Source organism: Grus americana, chromosome Z, assembly GCF_028858705.1.
Source record: "Grus americana isolate bGruAme1 chromosome Z, bGruAme1.mat, whole genome shotgun sequence".
NCBI classification, from domain to species: domain Eukaryota; kingdom Metazoa; phylum Chordata; class Aves; order Gruiformes; family Gruidae; genus Grus; species Grus americana.
Genome location: NC_072891.1, coordinates 38599092 through 38626765, shown reverse-complemented (window position 1 = coordinate 38626765; position 27674 = coordinate 38599092). Strand labels below are relative to the sequence as shown.

General features: G+C 39.8%; 1 protein-coding gene across 2 annotated transcripts in view; it reads left to right on the top strand.

Moving 5' to 3' along the window:
* Positions 1-27674, top strand: part of MLLT3 (MLLT3 super elongation complex subunit) — a 136168-nt gene that overhangs the window by 49698 nt on the left and 58796 nt on the right. For both annotated transcript variants that reach the window (XM_054809401.1, XM_054809400.1), the window contains exons 3-4: positions 22854-22936; positions 26755-26898. In XM_054809401.1, coding sequence (XP_054665376.1) covers positions 22854-22936; positions 26755-26898 — 227 coding nt within the window. The remainder of the gene's footprint in view (positions 1-22853; positions 22937-26754; positions 26899-27674) is intronic.

Here is a 27674-nt window from a genome sequence, read left to right as displayed (position 1 = left end):
GAACAGGTGAAGATGCCCAAAGTACATAGGGCACACACTCATACAAAATCTGGATGAAGTAACTCTGCTGCTATGAGAACTGCTTGTTGCAGTTAGTCAAAGCAGAGACCTTCCTTTTCTTTCATGTAGGCATTTAAGATTTAATGACTTGTTTTAATGATTGTTTTTTCTATTGTCCTCCTGTTGTGTAGCCACAATCTGACAATGTGGTGGAAGAAACTTTTATTACAGATCTGTTACCTTGTGTGAAACTTTTGATGGTAAGACTCTGTGGCTTTTTCCTGTAATTTCCAAAAAATCATACTGTATTCTCTTAATTTTCTCAGCATGGGCCTCAGCAGATCTAGAGAAGGATGAACAGACTATGCTTTCTCTGTAATCCTTTTCCCAACTCCCTCAGAGGCAGAAGGGTATATTTTAAATCCTGTTGTTCTGAATTTCTGCTTTCGGGGTGGTGGGAAGGAATGGGGAACAAAAGTATGAGCACAGTTTGTCTGTCTTTGCTTTCTGATGAAGCCAGTTAACTGCTGCTGGGAGTAAGAGGATAAATGAACCCCTTTTATAGAGAATGTCAGCTTGAATACGTGTTGCATGTTCAAAATACGTCAATGTTGTTTGCTTCCTTCTGGATACTACTAAATCAAGAGCTTCTCTAAGGGTAAGAATGATCACAGTCAAAGAAAGAGGATGAGCGCTGGGAGGTAGAAAGAACTGTTGATAACTCCATATCCATGTTTCTCACAAGTGAAAAACTATCTAGAAGAATTATAGCCAAAAAACCTCTGGATTAATTGAATTTGATAACAGATTCCCAGTCATAACCCTTAATCTGAATTATTTCCCAGTAGTTTGGGGGCCAAACTATAACTGGCTCCACCATTTTTCTTTTATAGTATTCTCATTTTAAAGTGTGGTGAAAAAGATCCTTTTTTGTGCCTGCTGGGAGCAGAGAACATGAAATGGATGACCTGTCTTTCTTTGAAGCATTAAAGTAAAAAATAAAGGGTTTGTTTAGAAATCTGTAATAAGCAACTCCTGTCTCCTTCACTTATTAAATTAAATTGTTTCCAGGGGAGGAAGTGGGATATTAGCAAAGCTTTTACACTATGTTCCCAAAGAACACTGGTTTTAGCCACTACCTCTCTTCTAGGAGACACAACCAGAATCGAGTTTATTCTGTGCCCCCTGAACTCCCAGCCGCAAACCGAGGGACCGAAAATGTTGAAAATAATGTATGTATAAAACAATTATTTCAAGGATTTGGGAGACCCTGGAAGAAGATAGGAGAGATTAACCAAAGGTTGTTTAGCCTCAGATTGGGGACCTTAATGCAGGTTTAGTGTCCTGGAGGAGCTGGGTGGATTGACTTGGAGTCCAGACATCACATTTCCTACACAATTGTGTATGCTTTCAAAGGATAAAAAGCATTGGTAGCTGTGAAGTGCTTGGTGTGGAATGGTGAAGGTTATCTGAACACCTGGAAGGGTCAAAGCTATATTTTTTGCAAGAAAGAGCAGTGGTTGGAAGCAGAAGTGTGGAATCTTGTACATCCTGCAGTGTGCGCTTGCAGCCCAGAAAGCCAACTGTGTCCTGGGCTGCATCAAAAGAGGCGTGACCAGCAGGTCGAGGGAGGTGATCCTGCCCCTCTACTCCGCTCTTGTGAGACCCCACCTGGAATACTGCGTCCAGCTCTGGGGTCCCCAGTACAAGAAAGACATGGAGCTGTTGGAGCGAGTCCAGAGGAGGGCAACGAAGCTGATCGGAGGGCTGGAGCACCTCTCCTGTGAGGACAGGCTGAGAGAGTTGGGGTTGTTCAGCCTGGAGAACAGAAGGCTGCTGGGAGACCTTACAGCAGCCTTCTAGTACTTAAAAGGGGGCTTATAAGAAAGATGGGGACAAACTTTTTAGCAGGGGCTGTTGAGATAGGACAAAGGGTAATGATTGTAAACTAAAAGAGGGTAGGTTCAGACTAGCTATAAGGAAGAAATTCTTCACTACGAGAGTGGTGAGGCACTGGAACAGGTTGCCCAGACAGGCTGTGGAGGCCCCATCCCTGGAAGTGTTTAAGGCCAGGTTGGATGGGGCTTTGGGCAACGTGGTCTAGTGGAGGGTGTCCCTGCCCATGGCAGGGGGGTTGGAACTAGATGGTCTTTGAGGTCCCTTCCAACCCAAACCATTTTGTGATCCTTGTGTACTTTTCTGAGAGGAGAGTTGGTTGAGAGATGAGAAAAGACAAGAGCAGAAAGCGTTCAGTACAGGTCAATATACAAGTGTAATGTTTTTTCTGTAGCTCCAATGAAATTATCCATTTATTAACTGTGTCGAATCCAGACCCCAAAGTCTCTGCCAAATGGTTAAGTCACTGGCAGACATATCTTGGGGTTTTTGTGGAAAACTCTGTACTGTAAAAGCAGTCAGTAAGGATACAGAAGTGAAAATTGCATAATTCAATAGTTATGATATTTATATTAACATAACAAAGGAGATTGTTATGATTGATTAACTTAAGAAGCGTGTGTATTTTCTACAAGTAAGGAATAGTCTTGAACATAAACACTTCACAAACTGTTTTTTGTAGGTTCACAGGCAAAGTGAAGATGTTAAATACAGAAACTGTCACAGGTGTAAGCAGGTTGCTAATGAAATAGCAAATGTTACTATGAAGAGAGCCATTATTAGTAGAAGAAATAACTTTAAAGGGATGTGAAGCTTAAGAGTTAAAAAAAAAAAAGGTGAAAATAGCAAAATAAAGTTTACCTTGGAGTAACATGAGCTAATACCTAAACTCACAGTGGCAAGACTTAATTGTAGGGAAATGCCTAGCAAATAGATGCAGTAAGGAATGGGGCATGCTGAGAAGTAGTATTTGCTGTAGTGAACAGCAAATATATTGGCTTGTGTTAGACATATGTAAAGCAGAAACAGCTTCTGCAGTATCTTTAGGAGAAGAACCTGTAGAATACAGTAAGAAGAAAAATCACTCCAGCCTTGCTGCAAGGGGATGTGGACAGCTCTTCCTGCTTCAGGGCTCTGCTGCATGAGACCATGGGAGGAAACTTGTAGAAGAGCAAGGAATTATCTTGTGCAGAAGGACCACAGCTTGAAAAGTTTGCTCTGACACCATTATTAAAATGAAACAGTTTGCCTTGCAGAATCTGGTGCTTCTAGGACTCATCTAGTGAGACCTGGTTTTATTACTCTAAATTAGAGATTACCTGAACATATTCAGAATCTTCTGTTGTTGTTACTTACGCTTTACTTTGTAGCCAGAGACTTATTGCTCAAGAAGGCTAAAGTTACTAGTCTTTATGAAAACAAAAGATGCAGCTTTATGGTATATGTTGTTTTCCGGTGTGAAAAGTGAGGCTAGGTAATAACCATCTCTTTGATAGCCCCATACAAGCTACTATGATGAATTTAACTCTATTCCAGCCGTGAACCAGTACTGCCAAAAAATCTGTCCTAGCCAAAACCAGCCTCTGTTGCCTAGAGGCTTTAACGTTATCTCATGGAGGAGAACACTTCCACTGCCCCTGTATGTTCAAATCTGTAAGTCCATTCTGGGACATCCTAAGTCTGAAGCGCAGTGCATTTAGTGCCACAGGCAACTAGCTTTGTGGGACTGCTGCTATGAGGTATCTTACAAAGATAGGCCTAAAATTAGAAATATGCTGAAGCTGATAATATGCTGCTTCTGAAAATGGCATAATTCCAGTGGCATTAATTATCTCTGTCATCTTGTACTTCTATATATGTTTCCTGTAGCTACTGTATGTATTTGTGGGGACTTTACTATGTCTCTGAAAGTAATTACAGGTTTGGAATACTCAAGCGCTCCATGTTCACGCACAGATACAGTAAATAGGGCTTAAATAGATTAGGTGGTTTGAAGGATTGATAGTTGCAATGCATAATGTACCAGCACTTAACTGCTCAGTGTCCTCTTAAGGTAACTGCTCTGTTCTGAAGTCACAGCAATTGGTACTTACTATTGGGAAGTATTGTGGGAATCTTTTGGTGAGAGAGAGTTCAGGCTAAAAATTAGAGAGAAATTATTCTCATCTGTTGCTTTAAGGCTTCAGCTAGGGCATTGTGAAAGGGGATACATATTTGGGATGGTCTTAAATGGGTAGTTTCTGCATGTATGTTGAAGCTGTGTCAATGGCATTTATAAGCACACAATCAGGCTTCCTAATTATATCTGAATAAAGCGTGTCACAGATTTAACTCTTTTCAGTGGTGTTGGAATTCTCACTTTCTAGCATTCCTTTGAGATTTCTCAGCTTTTCTTGATTTTCTATTCTATTTTTCAAGATTTGAGGAGAACATAAAACCTTATGAGTATTACAGCAATTCAGTTATCCAAAGTAATTATGTTACACTGCAGAAGAGCAGATATATAATTAACTGAAATAGTCAGTTGTCCAGTTTACCAGATTCATACTGAGATTGCTTTGACTTATGTTCATAAGTAGGTTATAGTACTAAGTGATAGGTACTTAAAAGGGAATTACAGTTTAAACAGTGTCCTTTTAGAATTCATATTATATGTTTCTCTCTACATTGATTTCCATTTATTACCTTTATTAAGTGTAGGAAGTTATGTTCAGTCACCTGGCTTTCTTCATTATGCTCAGTTGGAGCTTAACCTAATTTTCTTTCATCAAGATGTTTTATTCCCAGTAGATTACCTGCCTTTCATCCAGTCATTAATGAATGTTGTGAATAGCAGTCCTATATTGAAAAATATCTCATTAAGAACAATGAAAGTCAGAAAAAATCTCCCTGTTTAATAAATAAATATATAAAATAAAATTGAAAATGCTGTCTGGTTTGAGTGTTCTGTACTAATTCAGTTTCATGGATTTTTTTCCCTGCAGTAGATTATATTTATCTATGTGCTACTTCTCCAGCTTACCCTGATATTTTTCTTGATTCTGAAGTCTTCAAGTAAGAGTTGGTTGTGCCATCATAACTCTGCATTTGAGTTTTAGACTTGTTTTTAGACTGACTTTGCCTTGTATGTTCTGTATTACTGGGCAGTTCTCTTCCTGTAGGAACCTCATTTCTCTACCTGTAAAGTGGACATCCCTACTATCCTTCACTCTTGTCTCTGGTGTCTTATATATTTAAGCTTACTTTGTCTGTGAGAAAGCTTAAGAGTGGTGGATGCTCGTGATTGTTCTTGAAAGAAAAAATTAATTAGGACACTCTTTGCTCAGAATGTTATTTTCAATCTTTCTGTCTTTGCTTTTGCTCTTAGCTAAAGCAAAGTGTTTCCTGCAAGGAAAAGATGCTGTTACTTTCTCCTTTCCCCAGTGTCCACCCTGGAGCAGAAGTTGATTTGATCTGTTGTGCTGTCCGAAGAGGAATATAAACAGTTGGGGAGAATTAAGAATGTTCAGTTTTTTCTCTTTCGTGGACCAGATACAGCTTAATTGTTTTTTATCATGCTGTCTTTTGTGTACATAAGTAAATACTCTTCATAGAGTAACTTCACGACAATTTGGAGGGTAGCAGCGAGTTCTAAAAAAAGGTTTTTTGCTATGTATGTTTTCAATATCTGTCCTTTCATTGCTTCTCTTAGTCCTCCTTTTAATTATGTTAACTAGTTTTTGCTTGGAGGACTCTTAAAAGTGAATCATTATTAAATAGCTGGGATCTGAGTGTGTGTCTTATACCTCAAAACCTGCAGAAAGCTTATTTATCTGTTTGTACAGGTGACAACTGTGTGACTGATTTTTCTGTCTCCTTCAGCATTTCCTGTAATCTCAGTCTGTGTAAATGGCACAGCATATTGACATGCAGTATCCTGGCAGAGAGCCACAAAAGCATTTTTAGTTTCTGAAGCATGTAGCTGAAGTTCTGCTACTGACAGGAATTGGTTCCTGAAGGTGGAGTTCGAAGCTCGGTGCCTTCTCCTTGCCCTGCTCTGTCACATGGTTCTCTGAACCTTTCAGCTGTGAGGCTCGTACTGGCATGTGTTACTGGCTTCACTTCAGGTTTTTGTACTTCTGAACATCAAGAGTCTTCACAGCTTCAATTTTTTTATTGTTAGCGTTTTCTTTGTAGTATATTGGATTATGTGTATGGGGAGGCTTCTGCAATGCTCACGCAGCATGAGGCTGCAGATGGGCACATTTCTGACACTGTGACCTTGTTACTGAAGAAAAAAGGGGTTTTTTTGCCGTTGTGGTCATTTCTCTCAGATGACAGAGTAATTAGAAGTAGCCGTTAATATGGTTTGTGGCAGGCTAGCAATGAGGAGTGCTGGCAAGTGTGGAGCAAGGATGTGATCTTGGGTGGAGGCCAGGTGGAGGCTGTGTACTTCCTACTTTTTTCTATTTTTAAAACACCTGATTGGTGAAAAGACTAGTCCTTCCAAAAACATACAGAAAAATGAGTAAGGAAGCTTGCTTAGAGTTTTGCTCTGATTTGGCTACAGTTCTGTAAGTGCTTCCCTTTCTCTTTTTGTTTCTTAATTTAACGGTGGATTGCATGCACACTGTACAAAGGTGTTCTTTCTTCAAACATATGAAGATCAGACTGGGAACAAAATCTAACGTGTATCTATTCAGACAATTTCCTGGGGCAATTGCTAGTTTAAAAAAACAATTAAAACAACCAACAAACCCAAAATAAGAAAGCTAAGGAACCCCCAGAATTAAACATGCCAGATTTTGAAAACCCTACTTGTGCAGTTCATTATTGTCAATCAAATCTACTATGGGAAATAGTGTTTTGGATATATTATGTCCAAGGGAAGAAATCTGCTTTGATATAGAAGAGTTGTGAGTGTGACTCCCTTGAAAGCACCTAATATGCTAGTCTGAAATGCTGATTTGCATTTTTGACTAATTTAATGTCCTTGTCCTGATTTCAGCTGAGATAGAGTTAATTTTTCTTTCTAGTAGCCAGTATAGTGCTGTGTTTTGGATTTAGTGTGAAAATACTATTGATAACACATTGATCTTTTTAGTTGTTGCTAGATAGCAGTTGTGTCTACACTAAGTCAGGGACTTTTCAGCTTCTCGCACCCCTCCAGGAACACTAGAAGCTGGGAGAGCACAGCCAGGACAGCAGACCCATACTGGCCAAAGGGATATTCCCTGCAGTATAGCATCATGTTCCCTATATATATAACTGGGGAGGCTGGCTAAGAGAGGCAGATTTGCTTCTTGGAAACAGACTGGGTGTCAGATTGTTTTATTTTCCTTTTGTGTGTGGTGAGCAATTATATTTGTGCATCACTTGTATTATTTTTGTTGTTATTCTCTTCCTTTGTTATCCTTTTAAACTGTCTTTATCTCAACCCACAAATTTTTTCCATTTTCCTCACCATCCCCTTGTGGGGGGAGGAGTGAGTGAGCAGTTGCATGATGCTCTAAACCACAACAGTCCTCTAGGCAATGTGTACTCTAATTCTGGAAAGACTTATAAATTAGTATTAAGTGGGGAATATTTTGTTAGATTGAAGCAAATTATTGTCAGGCATACACAAATTTGCAGGTCTGAATTGCTTAACTTCACCCAAAGCGAATCATTACATTCCCTTCATCAAAACTGAAGAAAAGTGTAAAGTTTTCTGTTCCTCTGCAGTCTTTTTGAGTCATGACCACTAATGAAACCATGGTGGTATAAGATTATTTGTTTCCTTCATGTCTGGCTAGTGTCACGCACTTTAATTTTTGTTCAAGGTGTTTATACTAAAAAATTGTGCCTAACAAATTTGGTGGCTTTCTATGATGGGGTTACAGCATTGGTGGACAAGGGAAGAGTGACTGAAGTTCCTCAGAGGTTGGCATTGGGACTAGCAGAGTTTAACATCTTTGTCGGCGACATGGATAGTGGGATCGAGTGCACCCTCAGCAAGTTTGCTGATGACACCAAGCTGTGTGGTGTGGTCGACATGCTGCAGGGAAGGGATGCCATCCAGAGGGACCTTGACAGGCTGGAGAGGTGGGCCCGTGCAAGCCCCATGAAGTTCAACAAGGCCAAGTGCAAGGTCCTGCACGTGGGTCAGCGCAATCCCAAGCACAACTACAGGCTGGGCAAGGAATGGATTGAAAGCAGCCCCAAGGAGAAGGACTTGGGGGTATTGATTGATGAGAAGTTCAACATGAGCCGGCAGTGTGCGCTTGCAGCCCAGAAAGCCAACCGTGTCCTGGGCTGCATCAAAAGCAGTGTGACCAGCAGGTCGAGGGAGGTGATCCTGCGTCTCTACTCCGCTCTTGTGAGACCCTACCTGGAGTACTGCGTCCAGCTCTGGGGTCCCCAGTACAGGAGAGACATGGAGCTGTTGGAGCGAGTCCAGAGGAGGGCCACAAAGCTGATCAGAGGGCTTGAGAACCTCTCCTATGAGGACAGGCTGAGAGAGTTGGGGTTGTTCAGCCTGGAGAAAAGAAGGCTGCTGGGAGACCTTACAGCAGCCTTGCAGCACCTAAAGGGACCTACAGGAAAGCTTGAGGGGTACCGTTTATCAGGGAGTGTAGTGACAGGACAAGGGGTAAGGGGTTTAAGCTGAAGGAGGGTCGCTTTAGAAAGAAATGTTAGAAAGAAATTTTTTACTGTGAGGGTGGTGAGGCACTGGAACAGGTTGCCCAGAGAGGTTGTGGAGGCCCCATCCCTGGAAGTGTTTAAGGCCAGGTTGGATGAGGCTTTGGGCAACGTGGTCTAGTGGAGGGTGTCCCTGTCCATGGCAGGGGCGTTGGAACTAGATGATCTTTAAGGTCCCTTCCAACCCAAACCACTCTATGATTCTATTTGTTTCCTGTTTTTCAGGCTGTTATTTAATAAAATAAAATACATGGAGAAAACATGTGCCAGAGAAGAGAAATACATTGCTGTGAGTAAAGGAAAAGATTAGAGTTGAAGTGATTGAGAGTTCAGATTCAGAAGGTCATGATGAATTGCAAAAGGTGTTCCAAAGTCTTTTTCCTAAGCTGTTCACTGTGTTCACATTTTCTCTGACTGGTTAGGCTTTGTCTGAATGTGTAATTATATTGTTGAGTAGGTCTGAAGTCTAATTGGACTGATATAAGTGAGAACAAACAGTTCAGTACAAATTGGTATCTCATTAATTCAGTGTTTCCTTATGTTAATTTCAGTTTAAATCTGGCACAGAATAACCTGTGTTGAAATCAAGAAGAATTTTCATGTTCTGCTCAGCCCTGGGTTATGTAGACCTCAGAATCACAACTTAGCTGATGTAGTGCAACCGTAATAAAGTAAGCAAAGCCTGACTTGTTTTGAAGGAACAAAATCTGATCTAGAAAATCTGTCAAGGGTAATTTTGTCATTTTAGCGTGTAATGTCCAATTAACCACCTGTTGGCTTTATTTCAAATTGATTCATCATTTTATGATGAGCTGTTGAAGAAATATAAGGAGGGATGAGTTTTCTCCTGGAAATATTTAAATAACTGCCATATAGACAATGTCCTAGTCAAAGTCCAAAGACATGGAATTTTCTCTTCAAACATACCATCAAACTTCAGAGATACTCAGCAGTTCTTTGAGACTAGTTGAGTGTGGCTGAATTCCTGTTTGACTAACTTGAAGGTGGAATGACAACCAAAATTCAAATTAATTGTATTGGGAAGATTGACAGAATAAAATAAGATCATTCAGTGGTGAAAATTAAGAAATAACAAACCTTCAATACCTTGGTAATGTAAGAGGAGGAGAAGAAATGAAAAACATGTTTCAAGGAATGAGGTACAAAAAAAATCAGACTATAGATTTTTTTACAAGTGCATTGAATGACATCTCTTAAACTTCTAAGGATTAACTCTAATGTTTTATTGATACAGCTCATTTGTCTGTACAAGGCTTTAAACATACTAATGTACTATACAGTCATGCAAGATCTATTATGCAGCTTAAGTATCCTTTAGTTTTCAGCTTTGCAAATACATTTTTCTACGGGATAACTTTGTAATGACATTTTTGTCACTTCGAAACACTTTTCTGTTTCATTGGCATGTTCTTTGAAGTTCTTTTAAAATAGTTTTGTAGAAGCAAACACATTATAGACTAGGAGTATGGCATAATTCTTCACAAAACCAAACTTGCCATTGCCAGTGATTCTAAAAATATTTTTCATGTGATAATGGTGTCTAAACACTGAAGCAAAAGTTTGCAATATTTGGTAGCAAAAATGAGTGTTAGCACTTTGCGTATGTTAGGATCTATTAGGAAGCACTTCACTTTTTCCAGATCTACAGAACAGAAACAGTTAAAAGCCCCAGAAATGTTCCTCCAGAATTATCAACAAAATTATTTCCTTATTACCCAATGCTTGCAACTCATCAGTGGAATTATAAAGATGTCACTGACAGGAAAACTAGAAACAATGCTGTATGTTTCTTCTCTCGGAAGCAACTACAGAAAAAATGTTTTTATTCTATAACATATAAACAAATAAAACATTGCTCATGTTTATGTCAATAGCTTTCTTAGTATTTTTTTAATTGTTGTTGGTTTTTTTTCTTTAAAGAAATAGACCAGTTTGCAAATTGAACTTTGTCCACTTTTTTCCTGACATTTTTAAAGGAGCGGATTTGAAAGACTGCAAAACAAATGGTTTTCATGCCTAAGGAAGCAGTTTGCTTTCTTAGATAAAACCCTAGCCACAGTCTATCAACTGTGTATTTGGACAGTGTGATCATGTTATTTTTGTTATTGTTTTAGGCATTACCAGCAGATTAGTAGTGCAAATGCAGTCTCATGAATGTAACATTTTTCAAGGTGAAGATTTTTTAAAACTGTACTTGTTCAATTCATGCTGGAATTGGCCTAGAACAAACCCAATTACTGAGGATTAGGCCACATGTCACTTCAAAGATTTTCTGCTTTTAAGGCCCAATCTATATTTCTTCTCCTTCCCTTTTCCATTCTATATACAGAGGAGAGTTTGTCAGCTACATAGTATATAGTGCTGCAGAGTTTGAGAAGAAATGTATCTGTGGCTGGTTTTCAGGAATTAGTATCTTGTACCTCTCTTAGGCAGAGGAATAAAGCTGTGGTCAGAAACAGCATTGCAATTTCAATTATTTCTGTTTGAAGAAAATCCTAATTTTCTATGCCCCTTTTTTATAATTCACTCATCATTAGCCTCACATGGCTACCTCTTCTCCTTTTCTCTTATCTCAAAATGTCAAACAGCTGAATAGTGTAATTGTGATCATTACCTGCGTGCCAACATACACAAAATCTGCATTACCTACATGCAAACACAGGTCTCAATTCATTTACATTGTATTTATTATAAAGTGTTCTCACACAAACTTCAGATCTCTGTACTTCAGGATGTTTTTGTCTGTAGAGCTTTGTATTGGTCTGTTACACAACTAATGCTAAGTGAAAGCTAGAAAAAGCAGGCACATTCATGTAGATAAACTGTATAATTAATTGTTCCAGTCTTAATGATACCCATCTATAGTTTTATGATCATGTCATATCAATGTTTTGCTTAAAATAGGATAGTATACTTTATTTTCCCATTTGCTAATGAGTGGTATTAATAAAAATATGTTTGAAGAGGTATTTTTCTTTCCTTAGTCCCACTCTCCAGTTGCTAAAATAATGATGAAATATAGACTAGCATTCATGATCTTATATGCAGCTGCTCTGAACAGCATCAGGTAGACCATAGAAACAAAATCATTTACGTTTTCCAGTATATTTAATAGGAAGAAAGAAACATTGCAATTAATATTGAAATACTTTCATAAGAAGCAGTTTTCTGCTGACCTAAGTTAAAATATACTGCAGTCTGTCTGCAGGCTTCAAAGGGCAATAAAGATATATAATGGGTATTGTTCCTCTAAGTGCAAAATGGTATTGCAACAGATAATAATGAGGATGTGCTCACTCCATTGAATTACTGTCTTGCTCTTAGATACAAGCTAATATTATTTCAAATACAAACTCTGTGTTCATTGTGAACAGTAACTGAATTATGCTACTTCCATGGAGATGTGCCCTGATCTTCTGTCTCGGTTTCTTAGTTTTAAATACTTCACTTAATCTTCTGTCAAGAAAAGTTCTCTGTTACTTGGCTTTTGCTGGAGAGTGTTGATGCAGTCCAGGAGCTGTTCTAGCCATTCAGAAATCCACTCGCTTTTGTTACTGGAACTACTTATGGGTTTCTTTTTAACTGTCATCTAAAAAGTCAGCTAGATTTATGATGACTAGTCATAAGGATGAATGGTGAGTGCAGTAGCAGATTTTGTTCTTTGCTACTGAATTTTCACAGAAGTTCTACCAGACAGCATTAGTCACGGATTCTCAGCTCTTGTCTCTTAATACAATGAAAAGATTCGTACCAACTTTGAGCATTAGGCAGCAGCCAGTTTTTCTGGTTTTAAGCATTCCCGGATGGGGAGACTTACCTTCTCAAGGCTGATGGAAACACAGATTTTACGCGACACTGTTCTTTACAAGAGAAATATTCTGATATTTTTCTAAGTTACCATATTGTGCTCCATAAAATGAACAGCCTTACAAATAAAAGAAATTACATTTACTTGATCATTAATGAAGTAAATTAACCACAAAGAACTGAGAAGTGTGATGGAAAAATTCTTAGCCTTGGCTTGCAGTTCAGCAGAAGAAGTTTGACACAAGTGTGGCATCACTGGAATACAGAGTAATTTTGATAGCTCTGGAAATATTTGTTCCCAGTTTGTTCTTTAAACAGTATAATGAAGTTGAAATAGAGAACTGGATAGATATTTATTTGACTTTCTCAAGTGTGTGTCTAGGAGTTAAGAAAAAATATTCTCTATACAAAGTCTTTTTACTGAGCAGGGAGAAGTATATAGTTAATAACTGCGATAGAAATTACTTCAAATCCTCTGATTGTGGGACCTGTTTTCCTCAGTAAAAGAGAAAATCCCAAGGGCTCTATTTTCTATACAGATGTGAAGATGCATTAATGTGCAATTACTGGGAGTTTTTATTACTCTCAAAATAGTAATGGTATCTACAGGACAAATGGAAGTTTTTAACCTTCTATCTACTGTCTTTTCCACCAAAAATAATTATCTGATTTATTATGTTATTATCCAGACAGACTTAGCTGCAGTTCTGTTACTAAGAATCTTTCCTGTTCAAGGGATTTTCTTTAGCTTCAGTGGCATACTTTTCTAAGGAAAACTTCTAGACCAGGTACTTTCTGGAAGTCATTTAACTGCGATCCATTGATCGCTGAGATATATATTATTTTGTGTTTTTTAACAGTCTTTTTTTGAGAACCACTTCCTATTAAAAAAAAAAAAAGAATTAAAAGGTAAAATGTAGTGTAGGAAAAACTTAAGTTTAAAAATACTGTGTGTGGTGGGTTGACCCTGGCTGAAGGCCAGGTGCCCACCAGAGCCGCTCTCTCACTCCCCTCATTCACTAAACAGGGGAGAAAAGGCATAACGAAATGCTTGTAGGTCAAGATAAGGACAGGGAGAGATCACTCACTAATTGTTGTCACGAGCCAAACAGACCAAACTTAGAGAGGGAATTCATCTAATTTATTACTAGGCAAAACAGAGTAGAGGAATGAGAAAATAAAATCAACTCTTAAAACACTTCCCCCCACCCCTCCCATCTTCCCGGGCTCAACTTCACTCCCGGCTTCAACCTTCCCCCCGCCTCAGCGGCACAGGGGGATGGGGAGTGGGGGTTACGGTCAGTTCATCTCACGGTGTTTCTGCTGCTTCTTCATCCTCAGGGGGAGGACTCCTCTCATCGTTCCCCTGCTCCAGCATGGAGTCCCTCTCACAGGGTGCAGACCTTCAGGAGCAAACTGCTCCAGCGTGGTGTCCCCCATGGGGTCACAAGTCCTGCCAGCAAACCTGCCCTGGCGTGGGCTCCCCTCTCCACGGGTCCACCGGTCCAGCCTGGAACTTGCTCCAGCGTGGGCTTCCCACGGGCCACAGCCTCCTTCAGGTGCCTCCACCTGCTCTGGTGTGGGGTCCTCCACGGGCTGCAGGTGGAATCTCTACACTCCCTCATCCTTCCTCCATGGGCTGCAGGGGGACAGCCTGCTTCACCATGGTCTTCACCACGGGCTGCAGGGGGATCTCTGCTCTGGCGCCTGGAGCACCTCCTGCCCCTCCTTCTGCACCGACCTTGGTGTCTGCAGAGTTTCTCACATCTTCTCACTCCTCTCTCCGTCTGCAAAAGCTCTCTCTCTAAGTGTTTTTCTTCTTCTTAAATATGTTATCACAGAGGTGCTGATTGTCTTGGCCTTGGCCAGGGGCAAGCCCGTCTTAGAGCTGGCTGGCATTGGCTCTATCAGACACAGGGGAGCTTCTAGCAGCTTCTCACAGAAGCCACCCCTGTAGCCCCCCCACTACCAAAACCTTGCCACGCAAACCCAACACACTGTTGTTGGTTTTTTTTTTCGTCTCTCATTCTCATCATCTCTGGAGGAGAGCTGAGGGAGCAGACAGAAAGGCTGGGAGGCATGACTGTGAATGGTGCTAGACATCTCCAGTAATGTCTGTATGTCTCATTAAGGGTTATTTCTTGTGTGTGGAGTGCAGAATATAGGTAAATAGCTTTCTGTGTCCTTGAGTCAAGAGGATGGGCTTCTGCACCATCTGTAATGCGTACTGAAGTTAGAAAGCTTGCAGGTACCAGAGGATCTTTTGATGTCCATGTGTGGTGGGGCAGTCAAGAGAAGTGCTCCTCCTGCTGGAAGTCCTGGAAGGGGTGCAAAAACACGGTGTAATATGTTATTTGAAGGTCTGGCGGATGATTGGCTACCAGCCAGTACAGCTCCAGAATCTGACATATGAGATAGAGCTTTTAAGTCCTTTCCCTCTCTTTGCCCATTTCAGCAAAGCTGAAAAATACTTGAAAAATAAATTGTGTGAATTTCAACAGTATAACTTTATACATGAAGGAACTTCCAAGTTAAGGTAGCCCTTGCCTGTCTTTGAGCAGTACAGATTACTTTCTCCTTTACAGTTAATGAGTGAAGATGCATTCTTTCCCCTGTGCAGCATGCATACATTAAATGGGCTTGCACAGCATTATGAAATAGTGAGGACATCTTAGGTCCCCCTTCTAAACTCAAGCATGTCAAAACACTTGGTGATTGTACTTTTAAAGTCCGGGGGATATTTTATATGTGCTGTAGAAAAAAAATCAAAATTAGGAATTCCTGGATTCATGTTTTCAATTGTTGCTGGGACATGTGGACAGATAGTGTATGTGCACTGAGAATTAGTATAAGAAACCATTAAACTATGGAAAAAGACCTTTAAGGTTATTTAAATTATTGGCAGCATTGTAAATGTGAAACTGCAAGTTGCTTCACCTGAATCAGAGGATGTAGGAAGCTCACGGCTGTATTTCAGAAACTCAAAATTATGTCTTCAAGGCTTAATGCTGTCTTCATGTGCTAAGGCAAGAGTTAGGAGGGCATATGTGGCCTTTTAACTCTGTTAAACAAACAAGCAACCACCTCCAAAAAAAACCCCCAACCAAACCCACAAACTAACAAACAAAAACAAACAAAAACCCCCCTTATCTTTGTTAGTCTATCTTTGGAGTGATAAGAAATCTATGAGCAGTGGGTGTTTACCACTTTCTTTGCTGGTGTTTTAGCAATGTTTAAAGGCCAGTGCTGATTTAAGTACTCCAGTAAGACTTGTGTTGTGGTTTAACCCCGTCTGGTAACTGAGCACCACACAGCTGCTTGCTCACTCCTCCCCCTGCAAGGGAGAATGGAAAAAAACTTGTGGGTTAAGATAAAGACATAGAGTAACAAAGGAGGAGAATAATAACGATACAAGTGATGCACAAATGCAATTGCTCACCACATGTGAAAGGAAAACAACCCGATGCCCAGGCTGTTACCGAGCAGCGAACCCACCTCCCGGCTAGCTTCCCCAGTTCTATACAGAGCCTGAGCTTATATGGTGGGGAGTGTCCCTTTGGCCAGTCTGGCTCAGCTGTCCTGGCTGTGCTCTCCCAGCTTCTTGTGCACCTGGCAGGATGTGGGAAGCTGAAAAGTCCTGGACTTAGCATAGACACTGCAACTACCACGCAACAACTGAAACCATCAGTGTGTTGTTAACATTATTCTCATACTAAATCCAAACCACAGCACTATACCAGCTACTAAAAAGAAAAATTAACTCTATCTCAGCTGAAACCAGAACAACCTGGTTTTGGAAAACCTTATTGGGCATGACAGAGGGCTTTTCCCCTTCCCTGCTGTCTTGTGTATCAGTTTGATCTCAATTGATGAAGAAGCTATCCAGTGATCAGGGAGTAGATACTATATACAGAAAAATGTCACTCTAAAAGTTAGTTAGGGTTCACTTGATTTAAGGAGTTATAAGCTCTGTCTTGCTATCCTGTCCAGCTAGTAGAAGTGGTGAGATTCTGGGTATTCAGTAAGTGGGGCAGGGAACTTAGCATTGCATTTACAATCATGCTGAGAGCTCAGTCTTAGTTCTCTCTTAGTGCCCTCTGTGCTTTAACTTCAGGGTTGTATCTGTCTTGTGAAATACTCGCCAGCACAAGTTGTTAAGGAAATGGGAACTCCTTATTCCTAGTGTGGGAGCTACCATTTAACCCACACTCAGTTTTGTAACTTTTGCTACCTTTTGTTTGAACCCACCTAGCAATTTGTTGGTCTTAATGGCTGAGGTGTGCCTGAAGGTAGGGCATAATGGACGCATTCTCTTCCTACATCTTTTTTGTATAGAGTCCAAGTACTGGAACCCACCAGCTAGGAAGGTGAGCTACTGAGTAGCAAAGAGCTTGTATAGAAATCACAGCTGAATATTTAAAGCTGACTTCTTACTGCAGGAGGGATTTGGTACCACAGTCTGACTTCTTCTGAAAGTGAATACCACCCCTTTATTGTGAGACTTCTTTTAATGAAGACAGTGGTGAATAGAGGGAAGAGTTGGTCCAAGGGTGACCAACATGAGCAAATTATAGGCAAGAATCTGTGAAATACCAGTACAAAAAAGTTATGATTAAACCAGTTCTCTATCAGAAGGCTTCACTTCCTTCAAGCACCCACTTGGTGTATCCGGCAGGGTGCACAAAATACATGTGAATTGTTACAGTCATTATTCTACATGGTCCTGATGTTGTGTTAGCATCTGCCTAAAAGGAACTTCTGCATTTCCTTACTCATTCTGACTGCATTTTTAATAAAGGAGAAATCTATTCACAATGAAGTGTTTAACAGTGTTGGAGTGGCAAATGAATCCTATGCTAAAGATTTTAAAAAGGATAGCTCTTACTAGAGTTTTGTTATTTTTATCTCCAAAGGCCTCAGTGTGGTCACTGATACTAAAATGCATCATCACGGTTTGATTTGCATCTGTTCCTTAGGTGTCATTTAATGTCTGATGCAACACATGGGAATGCATGCATGAACAGAACAAAAGAAAAAGCAGTGCTTCACTTGTGGCATAAAGAAGCAAAACATTTGAGATAAATGATTTAAGCCATTTATGTGAGCTGTAGAGAAGGCATATTCCCTGACAAATACAGGACAGATAATCTACAACTCATAAATTCCTGTCCTGGCTTGATGTTGGGTAACTCATTATGCTGACATTATCAAAAGAATTTAGTTGTAGAGTGCATTAAATGAGAATTGAGCATTCACATCTCTTTCTTATGTGTAGAATGAGTATAATAGGCAATTTTATCAAAACAGATACTGAGATCTTGCAGAGAAGAAATCCTTGTTAATAAAATTGTGTATTAGTACTGATAATGTTGTTACTAAGCTTTCATTAAAAGATGCACATTGATATCTTGCAGTTGGTCTCTGGAAGGCACATTTTGTTTGAAGAGTGTTTCAATAATTTTTATCAGCCATGAATTACTGCACTTGTATGTATGGGAAGGCTGGTCAAAATGAATGGATCAGCATAGCCAATATGCTTCTGACTATTCCTGCTGTTTGTGAAGTGTTTGTAATACAGCCAGGATTGCAGCTGAGTGTGTAAATAGTCTTCTGTCAAGGGAAGTTAAGTGACAATATACTGTAGGTGAGCACCTGAGGTATGTACAGAACTGGAAGTCAGTACCTCTGCAGTTGCACATGTGTACGCTTCCCCGGCGTTATGGAAAAATGGCATTCCACCTATGAGAACTACTTCTCGTCCTAGAACCTGAGCCTTTTTGCTGTAGCTTCTACACGTTCCCCTCTTCCCTCTATCCTTGAACAGCTTGTGTAGTCTTTTAGTTTCACATAAGTTCAAGCTCCTATGCAGTATTTGACCAGCTTTTGGTATAGTTGGAGCCCTGTTTGATGTATTTTTTGTGGCCTCAAACATACTAATGTTACTACTTGTTACAGCAATGTTCGTCCCAAAGTACAATGAAATGTGATGAACAGAAGGGATGAACTTCAGCTGCATAATTGTGTTGCAAAATTGCACCTAAAATTGCTTTATGGGGCTGGTCTGTCTGTGTTTAGCAAATGCATTTACAAATACCTAAGATTAAAGTTCTCATTTATGGAAGAAGAGAAATGATGCTGCATTCTGACAAAGGCACCATAACAGTATAGTATCATGAACTCCTTATCTTGCCTTACACAGGCAACAAAAAACCAGCTCATTCCGTGGCCAGTGGGCCTAAAGAAATCTGCATAGTTTTGCTTTTCCCTTTACTTCTCCTGGCCCTACAGATCTCATGAAGAGAGACACTGAGTTATAACTGGTTTGTAATTCTGCATACTGCTGGCTGCTTCTCCTTGCATCTCAATGAAGATGTTCTCTGGAACTGCCTTCTCAGTACAGGCACTAATTTTTCACTGGATCTGTAGGAATCTGCAGGGCCTTAATTGTCATAGAGACTGTTTTGAAGTTGGACCTAGTTAGAAGATACAGGAGAGAGGGAGGAAACGCATTGTGATCGTACAAGCTGTTTCCATAGGGAAAAAAAAACCTGACCAAAATAATTAAGTCTTAGTGATAATATTGTGCAAGAGGCTTTGTTTATCTGGTGCTTGAAGTGCATTTGTAGGTGCTGCTTCACAGGAGAGCAGCAGTCATTGGGGAAAAATGCCCCGTCCCTCTGGATGCGGGGGAAATTGTTTGTCTGTAGAAGGGTAGTGTTTTCTGCTTATCTGGCTGGTCTAGTGTAGCTGCTTTTTTTTAATGAGCTTCGAGAAGCATGTTAGGGTTTCCAGGTGCTTCCTTCTTCAAAATCACTCCTTTCTAGTTTCTGTTGTTGGGTTTGCTCTGTTGGTCTATACTTGCAATTTGCTTTTATTTCTCTTTTCCTTCTCCACTACAGGTTGTGTTTTTTCCCTCTCCTGTTTTTTGGGGGGGGGGTTCTGGTGTGGTTTTTTTTTTTCTTTTCCTCTCTCTACCTTTTCTGTTGCTTACCTAACTCTTGCTATCTCTCTCTTCTCCACTCAGCAAACCTTGCTAGGATGGTTGCCTGTTGGCTCAGCTAAACCACACTTGTCGTTGCAGCCCTGGTTGCTACTTGAAACAGTTCAATGGAACAAAAAGAGCTTATGCCAGTGGGTGCTGGTTCAGAGTGCACAAAGATGCTGTTTCTGCCAGTATATATAGTAGTGGCTTCCACAAGAAAGGCAAGGAAAATGTAATAACGTCCATTTTAAATGTGGTTTACAGGTATGCAAAAGCATGAAGCTTTGCTTTGTCAGTTGCTTCTTTTTTTCAGGAAGGTTTCATTCATTAGATTGTAGCATTTTCCTTCTATTAGAAGCCCATCTTTCAGTTTGGGAAGGCACCCAAAGTCGTTTCCTTGTGATTAAGTGTTTTGTAACCCATCACCCAAGTTTCAACAAAGCCTGCAAGTGTAACAGACTTTGTTTTCAGAACTGTAATGTGAAACTTTGACAAGGTACTATTCAGCATAGCTAACAGCTGTGTAAACCTGAAAGAAGAGAGATTTGAGGGAGAGAATGAAAAATATTTATGCTGACACTGTTTTCTGCACCAATTAAGCGCTCAGGAAGAAGTTGATGTGCTGTTTATTTTTAAAAAAAAAAAGGTAATTTGTGACTTGTCACGTAATGGAGCCTGAAATCTCTGTAACAGTTAATATATTACAGTTTCTAAAGTTTCCGTGTTTCTATCTGGATACATATCTGCTGTATAATCTTTCCCTGTTTTTATATAAGTGGATTTCAGTCTTCTGAACCCTGCATGGCCATTCAAATAATACTGGGAAGGCTTTTTCCTCAAGTTATCTTCTGAAGGCAGATGAGGACCAGGAAGGCTCCTTTGTCTTTGACTGAAAAAGTTGTCAGTATGTATTAGTGTAACCTGTCACTGTGCTTAACTAGGACTATTGTATTTACATTTTGCAAATGCCGGTAAGCTCTCTGCAGGGAAGACATGTCAATGTAAGGTGAAATACTACTTCTGGGAGGTTCTAACACAAAATGCTCAGTTTCCAACTTAAAAGTTTTTTATATCTGAAACGAACTCTCAGATTTGACCTATCATCTTAACACTTTCCTTCAAAAATCTTTCAAATCCCACTTTATAAACTATAGGTCCTCTTTTTTCCTGCCAAGAAAAACAAACTGAATTCTGTAGCTGCAAGAAGACAGTGTTGCTTAAGAGTCTGGAAAAGAGATTATTCTTGCTCCATTTTTGTCATCCTTTTCCCTTTCATTTGATTGCATGAAGTGAACTGGGTAGTGATAGCCAGCTGCAGTAGGTGAGCAAGGACTTGGAATCTTCCTCATCCTTGAAGTCCTCGCATGGGTTTGGTGCTAGCAGAGCAGGAGGAGAATGGCAAAGGAGCAGGAGAAAAGTCTGCTGTGTTCATTTACTTGGGGATTAACCAAGCTTGCATGTTGCTAGAAAGCTGACATGCTGATCACACTATTGAGAATGTAGCAGTGGTTATATTCCTGGATGTGTCTGACAGACCAGATGATAAAGAGTGGTAAGTGGTTATCTGTGGTGCTTTGCGAAAAAGAATAATTTTGGTATTCAGGCCCTGCATGACACACTTTTTGTAAAGTATAGTTGCACTCGGTGCAGTGAGCAGCTGCCAGGCAATTCTGAAAAGAGCATACATCCTAGCAAATGATGATCCATCTGGGAGTCTGAGGTTTTTTTTGGTCAGCAAGATTGACAGAGCTTGATTGAATGTTTCTGAAGAAGTCAACCCTTTGTGTATGAATTGCATCATTCTACCAGTCTACAGTAGAGAAACTGTTAGTGTCCTGTGATGTCATTGAGATGGTAGTGCATATGACATGAGTTGTCATGCATATCGATGCAGCATTTGGAAGCATCTGAGTTGATGCTGCAGAAGATGTGTGGTTTCTCAAGCTCAACCTACCTTTGTGCTTGTGTGTTATGTGGGTATGAATTCTGTGATGAGGTTGTCACACAGCCAAACAGGAGAAGGAGGAGGTGGCTTTGTTGTCCAAAAGTGGGATCATTTACCCGGTGTGCAGTATGCCAATATACACACAGAGCAGAGGTGTTTTATTTATTTCATATCTGCGCAGAGATGGGTGCCAGGAGGTAATTCCACAAAGCTAGCACACTACACACAGAATCTACCACATATTTATCTTGTTACAGGATTAGAAAAACCCACCTAAATTTATGCTAATTGGTTATTAATTACTGCATCATCTACTATTGGTCAAGCATATATAAATTAGCATGCGTGCTCCTTGAGGGTGTGGGGGTGTAATCTGCATAGTCCTTTAATTGGGTGGGTGTTCATGAACGCCCCCAGCCACCTTTCCCTTCCCCAGTTACTGCTGATTCTTGTTTACTTCAGGCCTCTCTGGCAATCACCCAGCTCTTGGCACCTTCTGGGGCAGGATGTTTCCTTTTTATCAGTTTTTCAGCTCTCCTTCAAGGATAGTAGTTAGCAAAGCATGCTATTTATCAGTCTTTCAGCTCTTCTTCAAAGGTGTAGTTGTTAACAAAGCAAGATAGTGTATTTAACCCTAAATTAAACAGTGTCTAAGCACTAGCCTAAACACATTTTTGACCCTGTAAAATGGAAAATTCTGCTTTATAGATATCAGCTTCTGTTCCGAGTTCTCTTTGTCACTGTCTGGAGTTGGGCAAGCTAGTGCCATGTTCTTCAGAAAGCTCATGTTCAATACTATGGTGATTTCATGTAACTAAAAGTCCTTGCATTACACTAAAAACTTGAAGGAAAAGATTGTATATTTGAGCTAATAATGCTCATTGTCATGTTAAAGAAGTATGAATCCTATAGGGTAAACCTGGATGCTGTTTTAACAATATACAACAGTTAACCTTCCTGGGGTTCTCAGCTGTATACTGGAGTGTTGTGTCGTATCCCCTCTCCCCCCAATACTACAGATTTCAATTTTATTAATTAACGTTAGTCCTAATTAAGTTAAGCTATTTATTTTAAATTTATTAGAATCAGGATTTTATTAGTGTTAGGTTATGAATACATGAATTGCAATTCTTCTGCCTTCTACATGATTAATTTTCTCAGGGTGGAATCCTATATATTTTCTGTTCCCAGAACAAGCCTTGGCTGCAGTGCCGATGTAGCCGTTGTGGGGACTCAGTGGGTCCACCTGGTGTTGAAGTCCCTGGTAGTTCTGCTTTAGCAGTCTGAAAGGATTGAAAAAGAAAAACAAAAGAAGAAAAAAAAAATTTGCTATCCCTAAACTGTAGGTTGTATACAAGCAGGAACGATTTGCTTGCAAAATTCACGTTGAGTTGTGCACAGATACGTTCTACTCTGTGTGTGCAGTTTTCTAATGGTGCTGCCATAGAACTATTGTCACCGATTATTTGCTCATGTGTTTTGCTTGTGCATTTAAAACAACTTTTTTTGTGTGTTAAATAGAGATTTTTTTCTTTATTTCAGTGTGCAAGGATCCACCCTACAAAGTTGAAGAATCTGGGTATGCTGGTTTCATTTTGCCCATCGAGGTTTACTTCAAAAACAAGGTATGGAATCACATACTTTTCACTTAAGAAAAATAAAAATCATGTGGAAGCCAGGGTTTTTTAAAGATTTACAGCTTAATTCACAAACTCAGTTAAAAATTAGGTTTAAAGCTATCTTTGTCAGTGCTGTTCCTCAATTCAAAGTCACTGTAACTTTTAGAAATGCCTAATTGTATTTAGTAGGTAAGTCTGTGAAATTAGGATTACCTGATAAAATAAAGAAGTTGAATATAATTATTCAGAAGAATTACTAGCCCTATTCAGAAGTGCACAGATTTTAAATAGTGCTTAAGGAAGTTCAAGAGTCACTTAAACATCTCGATTATGTTGATTTCCTAATGAATATATTGTTCCATTTTAATATTACCTATCTTTTTAATTTGTTCAGATTTTGATCTTTCAAAACAGTCTTTTTTTTTTTCTTAATCCTGTATCCTCAGTCTGCAAAAAAACATTCTTTTAGACTGCATCTGAATTTTGAATCTACTCAACTCAACATTACCATGGGGCACAGTTTAAAAACAAACCCAGTGCCATTCTACAAAGCTTGCATTATTGTGGTATCTCAAATTATGAGTCTAAATGCAGTACTTACTGTGGGTCTCTTAGACAGCAAATACAGAGGTTTCCTTTAATGTACATAACAGGGTCTATATAACTCATTCAGATCAAAAGAAATGGATTGGGGTAGAATTAAAGAGCAAAGAGCTTGCATGGTTTGATGTACAGTACCTTTAAAACTGTAATATTTTAGTTCCTTTTCTATGTCATGTGCCTTGGTGGAGCTATTACTATACTTCGCATGCACTTCTAAGATACCTCTGTGTTTATTGTATATTACACAGATGTAGTTTAACATAGTTTTAATCAAGTCAGCATTACAACTTTAATATGAATGCTTAGTGAAAAGTTAAAACTGAAAGAAAATAGAAATGCATATTAAAAGACTTCTGCTGGAACCCTGGTCACTTAAAATTTGTTTTAGAGTACAACTTTCTTAGTTGTGTATGCCTTGAAATAGATATTCCAGTGTTCTTTTGTCTGTCTTAGAAAGCTCTGACAAGGTGTGAGGTGTGGTTAATTCTGCTCAGGCACTTTCTAAGTTGTAGGTTTTGAACAGGTAATTCTGAAATGTTCCCTGTATCAATCTGAAGAGCAGGGCTTAGTCTACCTTGTTTGCTGTTGGAAGAGAAAACAGAACTGCCTCAGTGAGTTGTCTGGCTTTTTGCTATGCTTTTTAGCTCTGTCTTCATTAGGGAAGCAGTTTTGATTCATTCAGGAAATCTAATGAAAAGCGGCCCATTCTCTAGAACTCCTCTGTTAAGAGCTCATCCCAAAACTGGGGAGACAAAGTCAGAAGACAGACAGTGAGTTGATCATTGAAGCATCTCTACAGAAAGCTTCCTGCCCGACGTTTCTTTTTTTGTTTTCCACTCAGACTTTTGGCTGCCTTTGCTGACTGTGGAGACCTGCAAGTCTCAGGAGTTCTCCAGCAAGAGTTGTGGCTTAGACTGAGATCAAGAGGGCAGCAATGATTACAACTCACCTCACCCTCAAGCAGCATGTGGAATTAGGAAGTTTGTAAACATCCCTCACCCCTATTTTGGTGTCATGGAATACGACAAGCAGCAGTTGGACTGTGAGTCAGCTAGCTCTTCACACAGCTGCATCAGCATGCCCTTCCCTGGGGTTGGTACAATACAAAGGAAAAGTGGCAGAAAAATTGAGCTGGCATTCATGAGGCAAATTGCTGCTTTCTCCTGGCACAGCTACTCTTCCTCCCCTAAGCCACTTCACAGGTATTCCAGTACAGAAAAAGAGGAGATAGACAGAAGGAGGAAGAGGAGACAAACCATCATCACTTATTCAAGGTAGACAACTTTTCCATTTCTGGTTCAGAAAGTACGCTAATGAATAGAGAAGGCAGAGGTACAGGAAGCCACCTAGACCATGGAGAATTAAAGGATATCTGCTCCCAGGACTAAGCAGAAATTGGTAGAAAATCTAATAGGCATTTCACCCTGACAGAAAATATTCCAAACTTTAAAGAATTAGGGAAATTACAAACAATGCACACACACCCCCCAGCCCCCCAATTCGGCAGCAGCAGGCTATAGTTCTTAGCCATTGAGACAAAGCCCTTGAAAAGATGCTTTTAGATCAAAAGACTCCTACTCTGGAAAATGCAGTCCATTTAGGACAGGGCTCATAAACTGCAGTATATTCTGCCTTCACTGTCACACTGTTTTAAAATAACAGTAGTGGTACTGGGAGTCCTTGGTGTATCTTCACTGTCACACTGTTTTAAAATAATGGTAGCGGTACTGGGAGTCCTTGGTGTATCACAGAGCTGCTGATACCAACTGTTTGCTTGTAGCAACACCACAGTTTTCTGAGCAGACTGGGGAGTAAATCACTTCCATTTTTTTCTACAAGAAATCATGTGTTAATCTTTTTAACAATAAGAAATATCACCATCCACGGTTGCCTTTGAAAATGGTCTGTTAAGAAAATAGTTCGTCTAAGGGAACTACTCTCTTCTGTCTTCAGAAAGAGACTAGTGCAAGCCTTTTATTTCAGGTCGCCTTCTGTTGTCTCTGCTCCACATCTAGAGATGGGATGATGAGAATGTCCCTTGGATGTGTTTGAAACAGATTTAACTTTTAGAATACCTGACATTTCTACACTTTCTGTTCTTCACATCCTTGGAATCCTGAATCAAAACTAAACATTTTTTAATGTGAATTTTTAAAACATCTATCACTGAACAGAGCATACATTTTGATTACATGCAGCATTGGATATGTGCTAAGATTTTGCTATGTTTCATCCTCCTCTTCCTTCATGATTCCCTTTTTACTAAAGCATTTCATTAATTTGACCTTTTACTTGTGTTCTGCTTTGACTGACACTGGTTTGGTGGCTTCTGTTGCACATCAGGACCTTTGGAGGAAGGGCTACTTGATACTGCCTTAAAAGAGCACTTAACTTACAGCTTCTAGAAGGGACACAACACATACTTAGTATCTTTTTTCTGATATTACAAACTGAAGTCTATTCAATGCCACTAGTGTCCTTTTTCAGCTGAGGCTTTCTCAGGACAGTAGAGCACTGATGATTTCTTCCAAGATAAATTTGCCTTTCCTGTTCTTTCTCTCTCCATATTGGTACAGGGAACATTCAGTTTCATTTTTTTCAGTGAAGTGGCAGAAAATTTTAGTGGCTTGGAAGCTGTGGTGAAACACTTGAAATCTAGCTGGCCACACTCGTTCAAGGCAATAAAGTTTCATTAATAAATGAGCAGACCCCATACATAGGAGATCAAACATAGTTGGCTGCAGCAGATTCATTCTTACCCCTTTCTACAACTCCTGAAGAAAACAATAGTGTTTGGCTTTGGAGGAATTTGCATTCAAAACTTACTGCAGTGTCTTCAGTACTATCTAGGGCTCAGAAGTGTGATTGTGTTGGTCACTGAGTTACCTTGTGTCAGCTGAATCATGATGCTTGCCTATGGGTATGTCTGTAGCCTGTGCCTAACATGATGTAACAATTTCAATTAAGCGTCGTCAAGACGACTTGGAAGTTTGTGAAGTTCATGCATTTTACCATGTGTTATCATGGGCTGATAGGTGCTTCTCTGATTTATTGTAGCTCGGCTGACACTTGGTAAAAATTCCATCATGTGTCATAGAACACAGAGAATGGTTAAAAATGACATAATTTTCATTTTAATTGACAGTCTTTATGTAGGCCTTGTTTTCAACTTAGTTGGTTTTGGTGCTAGATGTTTCTGTCTGGTTATTTTCAACCCTCAGGAAGAACCTAAGAAAGTTCGATTTGACTATGACTTATTCCTGCACCTTGAAGGCCACCCACCTGTAAATCACCTCCGCTGTGAAAAGCTCACATTCAACAACCCGACAGAGGACTTCAGAAGAAAGCTGCTAAAGGCAGGAGGGGTGAGTCCTGCACCCATGTCAAAAGCCATCACAATAAAGATGTTGCTACTTATTGCTGGTGCATGATTAGCATAATAAAGATTGACCTGACAGTGAAATAAAATGAAGTGGTCTTGTGATTAACTTCGGATAAGAGGTTAGTGCTTGTTGTCTTGAAGTAGAATGGGTGAGCAAATGAGCATGTTCCTGCCTTAAATACATGATTAGATATCTGTCTTCACAAATAAGCAGTTCATGTTTACTTCTGCAAAAGCAGAACTTAGACCTTACACATGAAGCATTGCTTGCTTGACCTTCCAGAGATGAAATACAGGAGGGCTACTGTGATGGGAGGAAGTAATATGAAAATAAAGTGTCTCTCATTTAAAGATAAATGGTTCTGTATTAAGCAGAATAAATTCAGTAGTTGTAAGGTAGAGCAAGTTAGAAGCTGTAAGTATAAATAAACCTACTTAAATTTATACAATATGTTACACAGTCTGGACCAGAAAATTTGCCAAGACTTCTTTACATGTTGGTAGAATTAATTGATATGAAAAAGCCCAAAGGAAGTTTGCCCATTTGGAGAGAGGAGAGGGCCAAACCTTTCGGTTTTCACTTTTCCATAAGTGGAAACTGTTCTGCTGTGTTTCACGCAATGGCAGAATCGTTCAGGCTGGCAGGGACCACCAGAGGCTCAGCCATGGGGTCAGACTGGGCTGCTCAGGACTTCACCCAGTTGGAGTGTGAAATGCCCAAGGCCAGAGAGTGCCCACCCTCCCCAGGCCCTGCCTCCA